The 13,134-nt window shown below is 40.2% G+C and overlaps 1 protein-coding gene across 1 annotated transcript in view; it reads left to right on the top strand.

Annotated features, from left to right (window-relative positions):
* ctnna2 (catenin (cadherin-associated protein), alpha 2) overlaps nucleotides 1-11,718 on the top strand; it is a 329,015-nt gene extending 317,297 nt beyond the window's left edge. The window contains exons 16-18 of the mRNA XM_038713371.1: nucleotides 667-772; nucleotides 8,876-9,010; nucleotides 10,559-11,718. Coding sequence (XP_038569299.1) covers nucleotides 667-772; nucleotides 8,876-9,010; nucleotides 10,559-10,846 — 529 coding nt within the window. The 3' untranslated portion in view covers nucleotides 10,847-11,718. The remainder of the gene's footprint in view (nucleotides 1-666; nucleotides 773-8,875; nucleotides 9,011-10,558) is intronic.
* Nucleotides 11,719-13,134: the final 1,416 nt, after the last annotated feature.

Raw genomic sequence — 13,134 nt, 5'->3', positions numbered from 1 at the left:
GCCAATTTTCCTCTCAGTCTCCTCAATCTGGGCTCAACATACCAGGGGAATCTCTAAATTGCCTAACTGATTGTTATCTGTCTCTTGTATGGAGTTGTGATCCATTCCAAAATAATATGGCATGGAACCAAAACTAACCAAAATTAAAGAAAAATCAGAGTCAAGGATGAGTATGGCTGGGGTTACTTACTTGGTATGAACAAACCGAGGGTAAACTTCAGCTTAGCACTGACTGAAAATGAGACATCACACGCAGGCAACCATACTCGCCGTGCTGGCAAATCAGAAAAACACAACACAGATGACAGGCTCAGTGGTTGGCCATTATTTCCGTCCCCCGTTTTATTTTCTACTGTAACTGCTCTGAAAATTCTCCTGTTTTGCTGCTCTTTTGTTGCTTTGTGCTTCAAAGTACATCTCTATGATACATCATTAGGGACAACAGTATACTGCATTTACTACACGCATTATATGGGAACTCTTGTATTGTTGGTCTGTTGTCATGTCTGTTATTCCTTCTGTCAGCTACAGCAAATTAGCTGCTGTGAGCTAAGGTGAAACATGGGTGAACTCACTTTATAAAGGGAAGTTCTGCATTTCCTCTGCAACTCCACCCACATTCCCCCTTTTTTATCTTTTTATTTTTCACTCCTTAAATTTTCCCAGAGGCAAAGGCCCCTTGAAGAACTCCTCAGATGTGATCAACGCGGCAAAGAAGATTGCAGAGGCTGGTTCCAGGATGGACAAACTGGCCCGTGCTGTCGCAGATCAGGTAGCTTTGCAACAGTGTCTGTCACTGTCACTTTACCATTATACTATCTATCAGTCTGAAACGGTCTCTGACTGTGTCATTGTAGCTGGCGTCAGAGCAAATCTTGAGTTAGAGTAAGTGGGCATGGAGATTGGAAATCTTTAATGTGGGCATTGAGCTGTGTTGCCGCATGACTTTGTCTCCCAATGGGGCTAGCACTGAGAGAGCAAGACAGCAGAACCAAGTTGTGTCTCTAATATAATTAGCTCCCAATCGAGGTGTTGCATTCATTATCAGATGAGTACCTCTCTAAAACACGCTGACAGACCGTTTTCAATATCTAATCAATCGGTGCCGTGCCTAGGAAAGCTGGGAGTGATGAAAAAAAATGGGAGTAAGCTGTGTATGTGTGCATACAGCAAATGAAGTGGGAGGTATTTCAGAACGCAGCACTCCAGGTAATGCATAACGTTCTTCTTCATTTCATCTGTCTCTAATAAGCAGTGAGAATAAACTAAGGCACAAGACCCACTGCTTTATTAAGGCAGCCTGTTGTCATTGTAATTACTGACTGCTGTTAGCAAGCAAACCCTTGGAATAATTATTGTTGGTTTCAGTATCACACGCTGGGCCTCTTTCCAGAGCTGCTTTGCTGAAGAAATGCTGGAGCTCTCATCAACATTTAGAATCACAATAAACAAATATTTTTCTTTAGTCCTGCAACAATGTATGAGGCCTGCATGGTAACCTACGAAGCTGCTTTACTTTCGGGATCATGCTGCAAATTTCAAACAAAAATTGTGGACTGGAAGAGCACTACTGTACTGTTAAATAAGACACTGAGATGCCGAACTGCAGAGTCAGGTGATAATTCTGAGTGGTTTCATAACTGACAGTGACCCCTTTCACATTACACATAGTCATATGATCCATTGTTAATGTAAAATATTGATTATAGAAGAAGAAGATGGAAAATTTTAATTTCCATCTGGATATAAATCCTTGAAATCACACCTAATTATTGGGATAAAAGGGCCAGCAAGGTTTTTCATTCAGTGTTAAAAATGTTTTAAAATGTGTGTTCCTTGGCCCATGAGCTTAAGTTCTAAAGCTAATAATTAAAATGTTAACAAGCTTTTGAGATGTTCTGCTAAAAAAAAAAAAAAAAAAAAAAAGATTAAAGAAAATAATTATCCTTAACCGAGCATGGGAAAAAACAACAACTTTACACTATCCCGTGAAGGCACTTTTTACTTACTTTACTTACTTACTCATACTATCATATATTATCAGGAAGCGTAATCCTATCCGGGGTACTGCTCATAGTTAAAGGAACATGCAGAGTCCATGCCTTCTTGTGACAATATGTGATTTTACAACAATATATCGGCAAGCCTTCTGCTGTTAGCACTGCGCAGAATGTCTGTCGGTTTGAGTGGCCATAGAGTATGCTAAGCTTTTAACTGACCAGAAGGCATCTTTAGTCAAATCTGGCACTGTTCTCCTCATGTCACACTGCCCTGCTCTTCAGAGCATATTGCACTACAGAACCAAGTTTCAGGCTATGAATGCATAACTGTGTTGTGCAGTAATTACCACAGAGAGATGAAAGGCGAGAGTATGAATGTGTATAAACATTTGTGCACGGCTCCATGTGTGAGAACATTTGTCACAGAAAGCAGGTCTCAAGTCTGTGTCACGGCTTGTGTATGTTGTTCAGAGCAGGATCTGGGACACAAAGGACAAAGTAAGCATGAACGTGTGTGCCTATGTATTAATTTCTTAGCTTGTAGGCTGCCGAGTGATGATCAGTGTTAACAGGGTTTAGGTGGGAGTGAATCTGTCACATGGCAAATCACTGGCAGAGCCTGTGTCTGAATCAACAGTTGTTGTAATGAAAAGAGCAGGTGGCTTGCCATTTTTAATTCTCACTTAAATGGTTCCTAGACCAGTGTTTACTGAATATTCAAAGCCTTCTGTTACACTTCCAGAGACATCAGAGCTATGACAGGAAATAAAGAGGGGCTTGAGGACCTTTTCATTTCCAACATGTATTTGCTGTAAAAGTGTTTTCATGTGAGGCATTTGGGGCATCTGCTTGCCATGCCATTCAGTAAATGGAATGCGTTATTAAAAGTTAAAATGGCAAAAGTTTGCTTTTATCTTCTTGATGGAATTACACAACAAATAACATAACCTTGATTATTTGTCCTCATTCTGGACAAGAAGACAAGTATTTTGCATTCACACATTATGGTAGGTAACCTGTGCTTGTCGAGAGCACTGTGGCTTGACAGTAATAATAAAGGCTGCTCCACTGCTTTCAGACAGCTCCCTTAAGTAGCAAACCTTGTCGCCATGACTGCACATCAGCCCTATTGATGAACATGTGTGAAGCAGGAGGCAATTCTGCGTGGACATGAGCTCTTTCATAGTCATTTAAGCACAGCACTTGACGTAGAAAAACCCCTTGAGGTACCTCACCCCATTTCACTCCAGCAATGCCTTTTTTCTCCTACTCTATTTCTCCCACTCCATGTCCCAGACTCTGCCTCATACAGACACAACCTACATAGTGGATGGCCGCTGTACAACATTAGGCACTAACTATAGAGACTTTCATTGATTGTTAAGTGTTGTGAACAGCAATGGCATGTAACAGTTTGTATCACTCTGCTTGACACAGGAAACGTTTGATTGCTGGGTAATTCCGCAGCACCAGCAGGCTTAAAATGTACCTGTGTTGGTGGTCCTTGTTGATTGTCAGAACATTTGTGTAGTTATCGGCGCTTTTTCCAGTGCACTGTGCTGATGATGGTACAGCGTCACCGCATTAGCGGAATGCCATAATTGCAGTTACAACGTTTGTTAGAAAAGTGTTGGAGGGGCAGGAAAAACCTTATATAATATATAGTTTTGTTATATAGTTCCTCAAAGTCACTCAAACTGGAGTGAAAAGTGCAAGTCTTGGGTATAATTGTTTTAGACACTTGTTAATACAGTTGGTTGCCTCAAGTGAAGTCATTGTGATCAAGGAACGTGTTACCCAGTGCAACGGTGGCTCGCATGGAAGTCTATGTTATATCAGGTGTGCTACACAGACTCGTTAGTAGGATACATTCATTGTTCATTCATGGGATTTGCTGACAGTAACAAAACTTTGTGTCTCCAAGCTGTGGTTTATTTCCTTGTCTTTACCTTAAAGAATACCTTTTCCTCTGGCATTGCACTCATGTGAACTTTCAGTCTGAACGTTAGGCAGCATTAAAGAACTTAAATAACCTAAACCTGTCAAGTTGTTGTTTATTAATGCAGCTAAACATGTGCAAGTTTGAGGTAAGTATTCACAGTTCCAGGTTTCACTTTAGCTGTCACAGCGGAAGGCTCTGTCACATTGAGTGTAGAACAACAACAGCAAAGCTCTCGTCGCCTCCACTGAGAGGTATGTACTCAAGTGTGACTGATGTGTAATTAAAAGGCTTCTCAGTAAAAACAAAAACTATAGTTTAACAGGAACTGGCTACAGAGGAGTCAGTACCAGCTATCTTCTAAAGTTAATGCTGTCGCCGAGGACAAATCCCTTAAGGAAGTAAGAAAACAACTTTGTAGCTTGACCAGTTTAGAAGATTTCCTCTACTTTAAATCTAATATCATATTTCTTTTTTCTCTTAATGATATTTGATGGCTAATCATGCTACGCATTTTGGAACTACAGTTCTCATAAGGCTTATGGGATGTTGCTGTGGATTCACTAAGCAAAGCTATAGACTTTCAACTTGAGCCCCATTTTTCAGCCTACAGTATATATTTGTTTACATTTTGGCAAACTGGCACCATTAAAAGTGTGCAGAATAAGCTATTAACTATTTGTAGTATACTCATGGATGTACTGACAACTATTACTAGATTACTTTGATAATGAAGAAAACTTCAAAAATGTGATCAATGTCAGGCAGGTTCTGGATTTATATGGAGTTTCCTTTTTTTATTTCTAAGCTGAATTATTGGACGTTATATCACAATGGAAATAAACATTGGAGATAATGATAGGATGCCTACGTGGTCAAATTTGACTAAGTTATCACTCTGAGAAGGAGTACAATTTCCACCTCACACAGTGTTTTTGCCTCTCTTGCACCCCCATGGTGAGGCGCTGCACACACCAAACTTGAGTCCCATTTTGCTTCTAATACGGATATCTGTTATTAGGATTTGAGTAAGTACAGTAGATAGGCACCTTGCTAACTGAACACGATAGACCTGTTATTTTAATACTTTGGAAATGTGATTAGTGTATTAATTAGAACAGTAGCTCAGGACACCCACAGGGTCCAATGATAAATGGGAGGTTGTCACAAGGTGATTTAAGTATATATTCATGTTGAACAAATTATGTTTATGGAACCACTGAGTTAGGCGATGTTCTCTTGGCACTCACCTGTCAATTTTAACTACAACACCTATTATGACTATACCACTTTTTTCCTGTTCATACTAATGCCTCAGAAATATGTCACGAGAAGAGAAGACCCACTTTTCATGCCCTCACACCACGTGCTGAATGTCTATCTGTATATCGCAACATGACAGGTTGCTCAACCAGCTTTCAAGCTTTCAGTGTATTGCTAAAATGGCAGATTAAAGATTCAATTAAATGGATTTTCAAAACAATGGGATGTTTGAAAGATTTACATGAATGGGAACACCGGGCCATTTGCGTCTCCTAGTTAATGGTGTTCCATGTTACTTTTTTTCTGTTGAGCATCCGCATGTGCAAAATGCCAGATGGTGGAGTATAACAAAAGGAAGTAGGAACTAGAACACAATAGTGCTCAGTCTTTGGTGGAGATGTCAGCTGGATGAGCAAATAGAAAGATCACCAGCATTTAGTGCTGAAGTAAGTGACAGGTGCCAGCTTAGCATCACAGGGACTGTAGTTACCTATTCAGCTGGAAGGCATATTGTGTAACTGTGTGTAACATGCTCTCTCTCAAACATCTCTCTATACTATTTCATTTTGTTGTATGACCTTGTGTTGTATAATGATACCTTGATACCTTGGATATGTAATGTAGCAGAAATAAAGATCATTTACAAAAGTGCCATAATTAAAGAGAAAATGCAGCGAAAAAGTCGACATTGAAAATAAAATAACAGGCTAAAAATGACTACTTTTCACACACATAATTATTTAGGTCAGTTTGAGCCTGCTTATAAATGCAACATCAGTATGAGGTGTGACGTGTTTTGACAGACTGCCACACTATGATAGTGAATTGCCCTCATCCCTGTACCAGAGTTCACATCATCTTCCTGAATTATCCATTGGGAGCACATCTAATTCATTTTGGGCCCAATTATGCGAAAAACACAACCTCCACCAAAAAAAAGATTTCTCACCTGTTTCTCTGGGCTGACCAAAGAATATTCCTCAAGTGCTGAGGGAAGCACTGAGGTCAGGAGGAGTTTCAGAAGGCAGAGTGAAGTCAGCAATGAACCACACAGTTTCCTCGCTAGTCTGTAATGAACACTGTTTCTCACTATGACGGACAGAGAGAGAGAGAGAGAGAGAGAGAGAGAGAGAGAGAGAGAGAGAGAGCACTTCAATGGGCCTGGCAAAGTAATGGGCCATACAGTTTATTTACATCAACAGGGAATCAGTGGAAGAAATGGACTATTAGTCAGCTGTACAATTGGGAACAATTGTGTCATGTCTGCATCAAACTTGCCTGGGGCAGCAGCGTGCGTGTGTGTGTTCCAGCAGTGTGAAGTGCAGTTAGCAGTGATGCTAGCCAGGACTGGCAGTGCAGTGATAATGCCCAAGCTTCCCTCTGCCTCACTGGCTGCTCTATGAGCTAGGAGCTCCACCTCAGTCTGCATTCAGTGCCACTTACTGTAAGGAAGCCGGATGCTGGTCGCAGCTTTGGTATCATTCACTGTGCTGTTCAAAGCCCTGCTCTAACAGCAGCCATAACTATAAATGTAAACCATGCCTTAAATTGCTCTTTGCAATTGTATTTGTAGGTTGAAGAAAACAAGCATTCTTTTGGGATGGCTGTGTTTTCCTCACTATTTGCCCTTCAATAGTGAAGGGCAATACTATTTGTCTTCTCAGAGAGTAGAGGAGAAGATGGGTGGCCAGGAAAGCTGCAGTTCCTGGAGGGGGTATAATCATATCACTGCTCAGTTTTTAACTTGCCACCCCCTACTACCCGAGCCCACAAGACAAGGAAATGAGTGGTGCATGTCCCCACACAGTGCTGCTGAATGTCCTAGTTAGGACTGTTTAATATTAATGGCGAGAGGAAAGGTGTTGGTACAAAATGATGCTCACAGTGTTTAAGCAGCTGATGCAGTGTTCTTAACCCACTGGGTTGCTTAGTGGGCCATAGCTGACTCCTGGAAGGCTTCCAGATGGAATAATAAGAGAAAACGGTGTGATAGTAGGAGACCTCAGGAGGCTGTTCTCAGATTCCCTTTTGGTCCATTTGCTGCACTATATGATCTGGTTTCTCTGCTGTTGTAGTAGAAAAGTAGCACAAAGGCCAGCAGGACCAAGTCTGAACTTCTAAAAAGAAAGAAGAAAAGGAAAAGAATGGGAAAATAAGAAGAAGAAGAGAGCTATACAGAGTGTCAGAGTGTGCTGTTTGATGCAAGTCTTGTGTCTGTTTCAAAGTATAATGTCCATTCATTGTTGATTGCCCTGTTTTCTTCTTGGGCAGCAAGCTTAGACAAACTTGTTTCATGCGAAATGAATCAGTTTGACATCCTGCAGTGTAACTCAACTTGCCTTTGAAACTCAGACTTGCAACAAACCACCAAAAAATGTTGAGTAACATCTTCCAGACTCATAATTAGCTCCCCCAAAATGCTGGAATCCTACTGTTAGGATTGTTGTTCTTGGTTTTCTGCTTTAAAAACTGCCTCAACCTCTCCAATCTATTTGGGGGAAAAGTATACACGCTTTAAAAACAGATGGTACTGCTGTAATAAGCAGCTTTGGATTTAACCAATAATGCCTGAAATAAGGCTAAGACCCTTTCCTCCACATTCTTTGCTCAATGACACATCTTGTGTGATGTTAGAACGATATAATTATATATACTTTATGTCAGATAACCTACAATTTGCTTTTTGTTCATCACAGATGATCCAGTTTAAAACCTAAAATGAACCAGGGAACTCCTGGATTAATAAATATTGTGAAATCCAAACTTTTTGGCTATGGTGTTCAAATTTTGAAAAATGTAGCCAAAGAGATGGGAACAGGAAGTGAGATATGATTATGATAGTTTGCATTTAGGAAAATAGAGCACCTAAAGCAGCTGATATACTACATGAGACTACATGGCTCGACAAAAATCAAATGCACGTTTCTTTGCATCTCAACCTTGATGGATTATGATATATTATGTTTTGACTTACATATTGAATTAATTTCTTTTATATGTTTGACCCAAGGATTGGCCCATACGTACATTTACACTATTACAGTCCAATTGAGCACTCTTTGGCTGACTCCAAGATGACTCCCTAAATGACTCCCTAAACTAGTGCAGTTACCCTCTGTCATGTTATTTGGGTGTCCTTGAGATGCAGAAATTATATCCACACGTCACTACGCCTGTCAGTGATGATGCACAATGATGAGTCATCTGAAGTTGTGAAAGAGTTGTATCCCTTTCTGAGCCCGTTTTACTATGTAACACACTTGACAGCAGTGACATGGAAATAGGCATAATTCCTTAATGTTACACAAACGATATGGATGATATGGCCAGAGGTGTGTCAAAGGACATTAATTAAGATGTGCTCCATACTGCTACCACAATGGCAGTCATTAAACAGTAGCTATTGCACTGCAGCCTCAATCTCCCAAATTTGACCTTAATGTTATTTGTACTCTCTGCTTCGCTTACAGAATACTGTGGATATCGTGACGCACAAAGCTGCCGATAGTGAAGAGACTAACCAATAGATTTATGTGAAAAATATCTGCCAAGGACTTAAAAGTGTGTCATGCCCCATTCAGCTGCCCTGTAAAAAAAACAAAAAACGCATTTACGGCTATTATTTCTTTGTGTGTTTTGACAATGTGATTCCTTGTGCCTCTTTTCCATTCAGTGCCCTGATTCAGCGTGCAAGCAGGATCTTCTGGCCTACCTGCAGAGAATTGCCCTGTACTGTCATCAGCTCAACATTTGCAGCAAGGTGAAGGCTGAGGTTCAAAATCTGGGCGGAGAGCTCATCGTGTCTGGGGTAAGTCTATCCATACAGAACAGCACATGGCCAGCTCCACTATCACTGACGCTCTAGATAGGCTTTTAGGCTTGATTCACTAGACTTTGGTCAATTTAAGACAATTTTTATGATCATCACTGCCGGTAAGCAAACCTTTTAGTTCAAGGTCGCAATGAAGCTTGGACGACCAGATGAAGGGTCATGCAGATTAGGGCTGATGCAATTATTTCAGACCGATTACCATCTAATAATACCAGAAAGATGCACCGCAGGGTTTTTTCCATTTGTATTTTCCATGCCTCATGAACCCTATTATCACTGTCCAAACAACAATCAGTCAATTATACCATATTACTAACTAATACATTTGTGGCATATTTCAAAGCTTTCAGTTGACTGAAAAATATTGATTAGTTTGACCAGAATTATCCTCGTAATGTTAGGTTTTCAAACATGTGTTCCAACAGCAGTCAGATGTAGATGTGGCATGGTTTTCCTTTTAAAGTGGACAGATCATTCTGTGTCATCAACATAATCATGTATCTGTGGACGTGTATTTTATGTAGTTTGACTTATGTGAATTTCTTTTTTACTCCATAATTACCTTGTCTGTATCAGATACTGACATTATCAAACTGATCGGGTATCAAGTCAATTTGTATTTAATGTATATAGGGCAAAATAACAAATTTAGAGGGCTTTTACAATCTTAACAGCATACAATGCAACTCAGATGAGCAAAAGCTCCACAAATCAAACTCAGGCAGAAAAAAGGGGGGAAAAACCTCAGAAAGAACAACAGAGGAGGGATTGACACTGATCCACATTAAATACTGTTTCATCTCTGTCATTATAAAATTGGAACAACTTAAAATTCTGAACTTTACAAAAAATTCTAATTAATTTTTTTACAAATTTTAAATTATATTAGTGTATCCACACATATTTAAAAAGTAATATGTGGTTATCCTATTAACGAACACACAGAAGAAGGATTGCTCTCAGGTTTATACAGTGGTGTACACAGATTTTAAATGGACTAAACTGTCTTAATATGATTTGTCCTTCTAATTAAAGTCAGACTGGACTTTTATCTTTGCTTTGGGTCTCCTTGCATCTTGTGTTGATACATTTCTTCATGACTTCTCAGGACTCTCATACAGTTTGTCTCACATGAGATATGCGAGCCCTGCTGCGATTTTAACCTTTTCATGGTGGCCAGCTGGAGCCCACACTCATTAAATCTAAGCAGTTGACTCGTCTCAGTGTGAGGTAGGAGGCGCGCTGGCCGCCGACCCTTAAATGTCAGCCAAACAAAACAGACGGAGACAGAGGTACACCTGACCCCTGCTTCTGCTAATTAAGAATTGCTAAAATAAGATGTTATATAGCGAGGGCTATGTTTCTTTTATAATGCTTAATTGCAAGTTGCAGCACAGTATTGTATGTAGCTAATACCTCCTAATGTCCCTGTTGAGAGCTAGAAAGTCTTTTTTTCTCTTCACATACACATTAACTTTTTTGACTTGACAATTAGTGTTTCTCTCTCTCCTTGTGCTCTTGTAGCTGGATAGTGCCACCTCTCTGATCCAAGCAGCCAAGAACCTAATGAACGCAGTGGTGCTGACTGTAAAGGCATCTTATGTAGCCTCCACCAAGTACCAGAAGGTGTACGGAACAGCGGCCGTTAACTCACCCGTGGTGTCTTGGCGCATGAAGGCCCCTGAGAAGAAGCCTTTAGTAAAAAGGGAGAAGCCAGAGGAGTGCCAGACACGTGTGCGACGAGGCTCCCAGAAGAAACACATCTCGCCCGTCCAGGCCCTCAGCGAATTCAAGGCCATGGACTCCTTCTAAGAAGAGAAGAAAAAAAAAAAAAGGTCATGTTTACCCAAGAAAAACAACAACACGACGGTGACAAGTTTAAGAAAAAAGTACCTTTTTACATTGTGTTAACCCACCTCTGTTTGCCCCGTGTGTGCTTGGTGACACCTCAGGAGGACTACAGTACATGTTAAACTGCCACACCACGGCTCCTGCGAACACCGTGGGCCGCATGGCTCACAGGCAGCCGGCACACACAACACTATTTATCAATCTTATTGTAGCTTAATATGTGAGAGCCAAAATGTGACACAAACACAAGTACCTTTGAAAATATGGGAGTAAAAAAAAAAAGGAAAAAAAAGACAAAAGAAACATATCAGAGGAGGAGGAGTGGCATTTTAAAAATTTGTGGCAATTGATATTGTAGCTATCATCATTAACGTGCTACTGGCTGGCTGCTTGTATACACATTTAAACTGTCTGAATGGAAATCCTGAATGGTTAGTAGAGGAGATATTCTAAAGGGAATATATCAATGTTGGTATGCTCCCTCTTGATATTTTTTTTTTCAATTTGAATGTAACCTGTAGTGCTAGGAATAACTTATGTTTAAGATACCTGAAAGTGTCGGCATCCAAGTAGTTTCCTTGTTCCTGATGATTATAATAATCCATATGGTGTTTTTTTCCAAAGCACACTTATGGTCTGTTGTATTGCCTTTTTAAATTCAATTTATTTAATGATTACATCACTAACTATGATGACCTTGATTGGAAGTTGTGTAGCGTATAAATAAAGACAGAGGTTTGACTAGTTGAGGTTTGCTCAGAGAATAGAAATCCCTGCATACAATACCTTTATATTCACCCTTCTCTAATAAATCCCTCAACTTCACCCTCAAACTTTCACGTGTTTTTCTTACCCACACATCGGCAGCACTGCAGTAGCTACAGCATCAATCTGTGACTGAGTATTTCAGCAGTGATCCTGCCTTTCATTCATCTGATGGATCTGACATAATCATTAGAGATCGCCAAGTAAGACCTGCAGATGAAAAGATTCCAGCGGAGAAAAAAAATCTATTAGTACTAAAAGCTTACAAGAATAGGCATATTGATTCAGGGTCACAGGTCAAGTCTCATTAATTCAACATGACTTGAGATAACTGGTCTTAGGTCAGCAATGTTTCTGCTATCTCTTTGGTATTTTACCAGGTGCTCCACATAAACAGTCCAACCAAACTTGCTGAGCTTCTATTAAACACAGAACATATGGACACACACACATATGAGACTACTAGCTGTGTGGCTCCAGGGATCACAATATCAGTCTGTCTGCCTGTAGTTCCACTGCTTTGGTTGAGAGTGAAATATCTCAACAACTTTCAGATGGATTACCATGGAATATTGTACAGACATGCATGGTGCCCAGAGAATGAATCCTACTTACTTTGGTTATCCGCCGAGCTTTCTGCTAGTGCCACCATTTGGTTTTAAGTTTCCACTTATCCAGTGAAATATCTCAACATACGTGATGGATTGGCATGAAATTTGGTACAGACATTCATGGTTCCCTGATGATTTATCCTAATAAGTTTGCTGATCCCGACTTTTCCTCCACAGCCACAATGACGTTGACTTTTTTTGGTTTGTAGTGAAATGGCTCAACATCTATTGGATGGATTTCCATGGAATTTAATACTCACATTTACCTTCCCCTCAGAATAAATTGCAAAAACTTTTGTGACCAGATACCTGCAAAACAGACATCCCGATCAGCCTCAGCTGTCCTTTGAGTTTAGTGCTAATTAACGAATGTTAGCTTGTAAATGCTAACATGCTAACCTCACCTGCTGAAAATCAGCATGTTAGCATTGTCATTGTGATCATGTTGAAATTAGCATTTAGCTAAAATCAATCTCCTAGTCTTATTATATTTCCTTAAAACACTGTCTGTTAGATTGTCATCCATCTAATGAACAGTGGGAGCTGTATCTTTTTCCCATGGTCTCAAAGGTAACTGCTGACTACAAGGTATATAAGCCAGTATTGACCACCGAAGTCTTTGTCAATCTCTCTTAAGCCCGCTGAGTTGACGAGGGAAAGAAAGGAGGGATGGGGTAAGAGAAGCGGTTAGATGGGACTCACCAGAGGCCTGAAACATCGCCAGTCAGCAAGGCAAGAAACCCCAGAATGCTCTGGGCTCTTAATCTAAAAGTTTGGGATCACTAAAGGCAAAAGAAAATTGTGGAAATTGCAAATGTGAAGTTCGTATAGATAGTGTGGACCTTGGGAAACCACGGATAACTGGCTGCATCC

Source organism: Micropterus salmoides, unplaced genomic scaffold (genome assembly GCF_014851395.1).
Source record: "Micropterus salmoides isolate LMB-PRFRI ecotype aquatic unplaced genomic scaffold, ASM1485139v1 Ms_hic_scaffold_12, whole genome shotgun sequence".
In the NCBI taxonomy this organism is placed as follows: Eukaryota; Metazoa; Chordata; class Actinopteri; order Centrarchiformes; family Centrarchidae; genus Micropterus; species Micropterus salmoides.
The sequence above is the reverse complement of the archived record's forward strand: the minus strand, read 5'-3'. Positions and strand labels throughout refer to the sequence as shown.